This window comes from Nicotiana sylvestris, chromosome 9 (genome assembly GCF_000393655.2).
Source record: "Nicotiana sylvestris chromosome 9, ASM39365v2, whole genome shotgun sequence".
Classification (NCBI taxonomy): domain Eukaryota; kingdom Viridiplantae; phylum Streptophyta; class Magnoliopsida; order Solanales; family Solanaceae; genus Nicotiana; species Nicotiana sylvestris.
Window position 1 is genome coordinate 69,272,209 of NC_091065.1, and position 8,706 is coordinate 69,280,914.

The 8,706-nt window shown below is 36.1% G+C and overlaps 1 protein-coding gene across 1 annotated transcript; it reads right to left on the reverse strand.

Annotated features, from left to right (window-relative positions):
- Nucleotides 1-775: 775 nt before the first annotated feature.
- LOC104213801 (wee1-like protein kinase) lies at nt 776-7,400 on the reverse strand. Its single transcript, XM_009763346.2, has 10 exons — nt 6,965-7,400; nt 6,820-6,880; nt 6,643-6,712; nt 5,360-5,620; nt 5,135-5,202; nt 4,940-5,049; nt 3,864-3,904; nt 3,624-3,772; nt 1,493-1,846; nt 776-1,205 (listed from the first exon to the last, which is right to left on the reverse strand). Exons 1-10 carry the CDS (start codon nt 7,279-7,281, stop codon nt 1,110-1,112), a joined length of 1,527 nt encoding a protein of 508 aa, XP_009761648.1. The 5' UTR covers nt 7,282-7,400; the 3' UTR covers nt 776-1,109.
- Nucleotides 7,401-8,706: the final 1,306 nt, after the last annotated feature.

Here is an 8,706-nt window from a genome sequence, read left to right on the forward strand (position 1 = left end):
TTTTAGTGTACCTTGACCTAATAAGTATGAAATCATATTCGGCTATTTTTAATGTTGCTGCTTTATACTTCTTCGTCAAATCAAATGAAGCTTTGTTGGAACGGCGCCAACACACAAAAGTCGTTAAAGCCAAAAACGGAAAGAAAAAAACAAGAGTTTCTCCGTCCATCAACAAGCAAGTATTTGTAATTTTAAGGTGACAGATAACAGACCCATTAGCCGTTATATTTGCAAAATACAAATTAATAGCATGTTTAAGGAGCGAAACCTAAATTAATCATCTAGTTTTCTTTTTTGCATCTTCCTCTATATTTATGTTTTTCTAACTTACTTCATGGTAGTTCATGAAAGGAACATCACCTTGGAATTTTCAATTTGACAGTATTAACTTTGAAATGCCCGTAGCTTTTTCTTAGATACAAACTGGAGCTCCATTGGCAAAAATGTATAAACATCAGTCACCGACAAATTCGGCAAAGAACTATTTTTACAGGCACATTAGTTCAGAAATGACTAAGATAGGAAACTATTTACAAACCCACGTTGGAATGTCTGAATACCAATGGAACAGACACTGTGGTGTTGCTTCTGATTTCCTCAATCCTTAAGGAAAGATAATCAGATAGGTCTTCTTTAGCTCGAATAACATAACCCTCTCCTAATTGAATTGTAAACAAAGCCTTAACCTTTTCGGAGGCAAAAAGAAGAAATCTGGGACACAAACTTTTGTGGCTGCCATGTCACTTTTATCTGATCAACGAGGCAAGCAAATTGATACTGAACTAATCAGCTTAAACGGCGCCAAATTTCATTATGACATACAAAGCACAGTTTTTGGTCCAATTAGGATACAACATTTTCTCTGGATGCATAGTACGATATTTGGCAAAATTAGCACCATCAAAATGAGAAAATTTGGTGCATGAGAATATAGCTCGTTTGGAAGAATGGTTTTTTCCCCCTCCTTATCTCCATTTAATATGAGCTATATATGGTTTTCAGAAGTGGTCCACCAGAGATGCTGCACAAGTAACTGCAGCTTTGAATTCTGGCTCTTTGGCAAAAGTAGCTCTCAACAAATCCGAGAAAAAGGTGATTTACATGGCCATTTACTTGTTAGCATTTCTTTGACATCTTTCAAAGATTGGATTATCCACAAGGTCTTTTGCATAAGGACGGCGTGTTGGATCTGGGTCCATCATCACCTGGCAGCATTCACATTTGAACATAGAGAATCAGCATTTGCTTCTATAGATTATTATGGATTAGCTTTATGGTACTTAGTCACGGACAATAAAACAAATCATCTAACTAATTGTGCTTAATTATTTTGAAATATACTTGGATAATATATGGTACATTGTGCATATACCTTCAAGACAGCATGCTGGCTGTACATGATGAAAGATGATCAAGTCATATGAAAAGGAAAGCATATAAGCAAATATTATCCACAGATTTATTAAGATAGTAAAAGGGAACAACTTATTACCTTGAGCAGATTCTGAAATTGCAAGGAGTGACCCGGAAGAAGAGGCAATTTCCCCTCCCTGAGGTTTAGAAAATGAGGCCCTGATTCTGGCAGCGGAGACCCTCTAATAAGTTCATATATTGCAGCGCCCAAGGAGAATACATCAACTTTGTCAAGATGATCATAGTTCTCATTAAGTATTTCTTGGGGCATATAACGTGCATCACCCTCTTCAATCGGCTGGCTCTTATCAAGAAGAGTTGCACATCCAAAATCACCAAGCTTATACACACCACTTTTCACATAAATATTATCTGGCTTTACATCTAAATGAGCTACCCCTCTCTGATGTATATATTGCAATGCCTTGGCTACCTGCATATAAGAAAACATCTCAAAAATAAAGATTTTGACCTCAATTTGAAAAACATTTACCCTCAGCCTCCCCATCACTAAAATAAAACACACACAGACACAAGAACAAAACACAAGCAAGGGAAAGTCAAAAGTAAAATGAGGTCAGTAGACACTTGGAGAATTCAAAGCATTTCAAAGAAGACCAACTCAGCAACTCAGACAAGGACCAAAAGCACAAAAGATTTTGCTATACATTTCTTCTGTCTCTCAACAATGTAATACAGTTCCAGTCATGTCTCAATCTAGAGGATAGTAACAAATCCTAGGATATATGAGACAAACAGCTTCTCTACCAACTAAATAGGAGCTATTTAGACCCCATATATGATCGATGGTATCAGCTCTTACACCAGATATAAGACTGATCCTATTTTTTTTCCTTTTTCTTTTCTTTTTTCCTTTTTCTTTTTTTGGTGACAACATATAGACCAGTGTTATAAAAAGCGTGTGCTTCTCGCTTAAAGCGCAGAAGCGATGCGAGGCGATGGCATTGCGCTTTTCTGCCCTAAGAAGCGACTCACATAAAAAAACGCACGCTTTACCCTAATAAGCGAGAAGCGAGGCGATGGAAAAAGCGCAAAAAAGCGCGCTCAAGCGAGGGTAAGGCATCTGCTAGGATTTTTTAAAAAAAAATTGGCAAATACACAGTTCGCAAATAAACTTACGCAAACACTCTGCTGCTGCAAGCGACGACTACCAAGCTGTAAGTTTCTTCTTCTCTTCTTCTTCTTCTTCTTCTCTCTTCTTCTTCTTCTTCTTCTTCTTCTCTCTATTTTTTTCAGTTTTTATTGCTCTGTTCTTGTGCCCTAATTTATGCTCTGTTCTTCTGCCCTATTTATGCTCTGTTCTTCTGTTCTATGCCCTGTTTTTCTCTTCTTCTTTCTATTTTTTTCAGTTTTTATTGCTCTGTTCTTGTACCCTAATTTATGCTCTGTTTTTCTGTTCTTTCACTGTTCTGGTTCGACAATTTAACTGTTCTGTTTTTTGTTTTGTTTTGTTTTTTTGGTTGGTGATTGTAGATAGATTCACTATCTAGTTTTAGTATCTATTATTTACTTCTTGATTTAAGAATTGAAACATTTGCTTAATAAGTTATTTTTATTGAGTTCTTGGTCATTTATCTATGCCTATTTAATTTTTTTTTATTTATGTGTTAAATTGCGCTTCACATGAAAAAAAAAAAGCGCTTCGCTTCGCGCCTCCTCGCTTTTTTCCGCTTCTCGCTCTCCAAAACACTGCTATAGACTGATCCTCTTTTCTCATGTGAAATTAAACAAGCACCAACTTGGAGCAGGATTTTTGGGCCACATTATGCACTTGAATGAGAACTAAGTTATTGAAGTAACACCCTTCCAGTAGAAACAACAAGAATGGAACTAGATTTGGATATTGCATTTTCATGAAACACATAAAAAACATTACGAAATATAGCATGTTGCAAGTATTAGGATGGTAGATTAGGTGCTCAGTATACTAGTCTACAGTTGCTTCCCTTAATGCGTAACAGGAAATAGCAGGTGGAAATCACATTACTTTAGCAGGTTAAATTTCATATTTGGCGATATGATCATTGGTTATGTAGATAGTCCAAAATCATCTCTTTGGTATAGACAAATTATCATTTTTTGCAAGATATATATATATATATCTTCTACCTTTTCCCATACACTTAGACGGGCAGACTTGGTACATCCCACAAAATAATAGCTCTTTAAGATTCAAATAACAGCCACACCTGATACATTGCTTCCAAAACTTCTACCTCCGAAAATAGTTTAGAATCTTTTTTGTTGGATAAGCTGTGGTCACAGAGCTCCATTTGGATGTAAAGATGTTCATTTTCAAACCAAGAAGAGTAATAGCCAACCACGTTCTCATGAGGTCCTGTAAGCATACATAAGAAAAGATGTTAAAGAATAATCTCTGGGGTAATTTAAATGATAATATCAGCAACAGAAGTAGGTTTGCATGCTACCTAAAGCAGCCAAAGCTTGCACTTCCATTAAAGCCTTTCTCCTGGAAGAACACAGTCAAAATGCATAAATATGACTGAACTGTATTGAACAAACAGCCTGTTTGATATGACATAAAATATTCTCCTTGGTGAAGCCATAATACAAAATTGTGGTCAAATCTATTGGAAATGTTTACCTTGGAGAAAAAACTATATGCCAAACGTAAGAAACGGTACAAACATTAGGAGCATAGGACAAATTCTAGTCCATTCTTACTCCATATATCTTGCTCCAATAGACAAATAAGTATTTATTATCTCCAATTCTTGGAACTTCTAACAAGCCCCAAGCAACACCACCCTGGCTCCACCCCCAATTTCCACCACTACTAGATGCTACCAACTAAATGGCCAACCGGACATCAGGAAATAACTTGTCATTTGGTAGCTAGTTACAGGATAAGTTATTCATGTATTAGCAGTAACATAATCAATACCATGTTTGGTAGCTTTTAGTTACTTTATACAAGTCAGCAAACTAATGTTATGTTTGGTTACTTTTTTCTATTAGGGGTATAAGTAATACATGGATAAGTTATATAACAAATTTATGTATAATTTATGCAAGGTGGAATGCGGAATAACTAATACTGTAATACATGGATTAAACATCAAATGACCAAAAAACCCTCATATTTATTTTGAATTACACATTGTATATTTAAATAAAATAAACATTTAACAAAAAATAATTTTACATTACAATCCATAAATTACTAATCCATGCATACTAATCCTTAAATAACTAATCCCTTCATAATTAAACCATGCATAACAAAACCCTGCATAACTAAAGCCTGCATAACTAATCCCTGCATAACTAAACCATGTATAAATAACCCCTGCATAACTAATTCCTATATTACTAATACGTGTAACCAGCAACCAGATGACCCCTTAGGAAATGATTTTTTTAGGTAAGATTTGTCACAAAAACAAAAACAAAAAAAAAAAAAAAAAAAAAACTCTATGCTGAACTTTTTTATGCCATATCAATTATCATACAGGTCATAGTGTTCAAAGAAGGGAAATATCACCTATCTGTGTCTTGATGTAACTGTTTTGTGCTGTGTTTCACAGCATACATACATCCATCGATTCTCTTCAAGACTTTGAAAACACGACTGAAGTTCCCGGTACCAATTTGCTGAAAGAATAAAGGATTTTAGATAGGTATAAAACAAACTTCAGAATGTGTTGATCGGAGTCTAGAATACAAGCACCAAACATACCTCAATTTCATGGAAATCACTCCGGTACCGCGATAGACCATCATTACCAAAAATAACAGGGTTAAAACCTACAGATTAAATCACATACCATTAGGAATTTGACAGAAAACAAAACAATGACAGCGCCACAAAGAACAGGAGATCACACTTCAATTTACTTTTGAAGTACTAAATTGTTATAAGGAAAATGGAATTCACCAATTATTCAAACTTCATGACCAGTACCTGCGCACTTTGATCTCCGGTTTCCAAAAGGATCAACATCTATCTCTGAAGCATCCCTGAGATAGGGGTTTCTAATGCAAGGAGGAGGCATGACTCGATATCTTAAAGCAATAGCAGATTGTGACACGTAACTGTGACCCTTTTCTGACTCAGTTATCTTTTCTGATTTCGTTTCATCTGTCCCAAAAGTATCTTCCGGAATATCTGCTAGCTGTTGCTGGCCAGGGAAATCGGAACTAAGAGATGTTACCGATTTAACAGCTGTCAAGATGGACATCATGAAAGGAGACAGTAAGAAAGTAAATTTACAATCTTATCACTAAATATGAAAGATAAATGTGCATAAGACAAAATTCCTTACATGCTAAAGTGGAATAGAGAGACATAGATTTCCCGAATCAAACGGTGTCCAACGGTAACAAGGAGACAAGCTAAAAATAGAAGCTCCATGTATCAACGATGGCGGAGCCAGGAATTTATACAAGGGGATTCAGAAAGACACTACAATGTTAGACCAAGTAATTGAACCTATGATCGAAATTTTCAAAATCTAATATTTGAACCCCCTGTGCCATTGAGCTAGAATTTTCCTTATATCAAAGGGATTCAACAGTTTATATATAACCAAAAAACTCAAATTTCTTTGCATAGTATAATTTTTCGATAAGGGATTCAATTGAACCGCCTTATTCCTACCTAGCTCCGTTTTAGCTGCTCGTAAGTCATAAAATATTATGATCACATAAAGGATATTCATACTGTACATTACACGGTATCTTAAACTTTCAAAGACTGTATTCTGCTCTAATTTTCTTCAATATCAGAAAGGGCTATAAGGTAATCATTGATATGTCAATACGCTGGCATAATTCATCTGTGCCTCACTGTTTGATTTCCAAGCACCTTATCTCACTGAGTGGCGGAGCTACATGTATAGGGGTGTCAACTGACACTGTTTCGTCGAAAAATTACAATGTGTAGCTAAGGTAAAAAATAGTTTTATATGGATATACATTATATATTGACACCCTTTGGCTTCTTCGTAAGTTTACTTCTTTATATTTTGACCTCTCTTAATAAAAATCCTGGCTCCGCCACTGATCTCACTCAAACTGATTCGTCATGCCTCAAGAGTACAACTAAAAAAATGAAAGATGAGAACGTGCATGATAAAAAATAAAAAAAAAATAAAAAAAAAAAAAAACAACTTGACAGAGCTGGCAATGATTTCACAGATGAAAATTGAAGAGGAATGGACAACAAAGTAAGAGAATATGTTACACCTAGTCGCTGCCTCTTTCTTGCTACAATTTGAAGCTTCTCAGGTGATTTAGGACAAGGCATACAATCATCCTGACAAAAAAGAAAGGAAAAACGCAAAATATGTCATACTGAAATTATAGCTTGCATATAGAATTTAAAAAAAATCACAATTTCGAACACTCTGGTAAAGAAATTACCTTATTACCATTAAGCCCATTACAAATTGCAGGTGCATCTGGTGTTAGGTAGTCGGGAGTACTGCATCCCAAAAATTAACTAAAAATAGAAAAACAAAAGAGCTAGAGGATACAATGTGAAATTAAAGGGAGAAGATTTACTAACCAGAAGAAGTCTTGGCTGAGAATGAAATCCTTGTTATCCCCATCGGCAGCATCGGCGTCAGTATTCCACGGCAAAATCGAAGGGAAATTAGATTGAGCTGGCGGAAGTGCTTCAGAATCCAGAAGTTTCTGGAATCGAGAAGGATTTGATAAAGGAAGAGTTGAAAATGCGGATTGGAGCAGTTGTTGATTAGGGAGGGGAGGAAGGGAAACTTTGGAAAACCCAACAGTGAAGAGTGAACCCTTGTTCATTCTTTTCCTGTTGCTTTTGTTGTTTCTGCGTGGTGTGCTTGTTCGATTTAGGGTTTTCCTCTTCATCGGATGGATATGGAGTTTACTGTAGAGAATTTGAATAGTGCTCTTGGATTCACCTTGTAATGGTGTCAGTGTTTGGGAAATGGGGAATTAGGGGATTTAGCAAATGAGATTCAAATTTGAGCGGGTTTATATATTTGGCTATTATCTGCTGCTTTTATGCTTTTATGTATAGGGAGACGGGAAGCTCAGAGCGTGCTGTGTAAGCTTTTCTTGGCCCAATAAAGCTACTTTTAGGCCCAAGGGTCCCAGAACATTGGGTCACTACTCAGTTAACCTAAAAACTAAAAACTGGATAAGTTTTAAGAATACGTGATTTCACCAAATATTAATTGATTAACTTAAAGATAAGTAGAATACGTGATTTCACCAAATATTAATTGATTAACTTAAAGATAAGTAATGAGAATTGACAAGAATGTAAAACAAACCAATGATTGGACGGTGCCCTCGAGCTGATGAACCCTCGAGCTTAGTAAAGTAAAAACAAATAAAGAACAACAAGATGATAAATTAGAGATAGAAATGTTATATTGCCTTGACCAGTATGCATGTAAGATGGTTACGAATGATGGGGACTCCTTTTATATACTAGAGGAATTCTAATTACAGTGCAATTCTAATTACGGAAGTAAATCTCATGATTGGTACAAATAACAACCCTTGATTTGATCTGTTACGAGATTTTCGCCGTGATCTTCGACCGGTTACGGATATCTCGCATTTTCGTTATTGCACTTCACTCGAAGTTGGTCACACTTAACCTCAAGTACTACTGGTCTTGGTCTCAACGGACACTTCGATCTTTAGACTTGATGCCTCGTCTTCGAACTCGGGTCGGATTCATTACGAGGCTACCCCTGATGCAACTCCCTTGTCTCGATCAAATAGCAAAAACAAGTAGACCTTATTTTGACCGTATACAGATAGTCCCCTCGTTTCTTGGAGTGTACCGGAAAAAAACGAATTGAGCCTTCGATTTTGTGCCTCGACCAATTATTACGTCACCTTTGTGACGTAAGTGACGGAGGCGACTGAACCGTCACGTCTGCACAGTTCTCAAGATCATTAATTAGTGCCAGTTGATGGTTTGCCACTAGTGTTTTCAAACCGTTATAGCAGATATTATATATAGATCATCTTCATAATTTTCTCAAACTTTACTCTCAAAATTTCTCCTAATCTTCAAAAACTCTTCTACTCCCTTCAAGCTTATCAATTCTGCAGCTTCTTCAAATCCCGTTTGACAATCTTTTCTAAAAATAAAAAGTTTCGTCTTCTTCTTTCTTTGAACTCATATAACAATGGCGAAAATATCAAAAATCGTTCCTCAAAAGGAAAAACCTCTTTATCACGATCGGCCAGTGATAAAACGTTGGTGGAGCCACGCATCGAAGAGTGTGTTCCCGGATCATGCGACCTTACTTA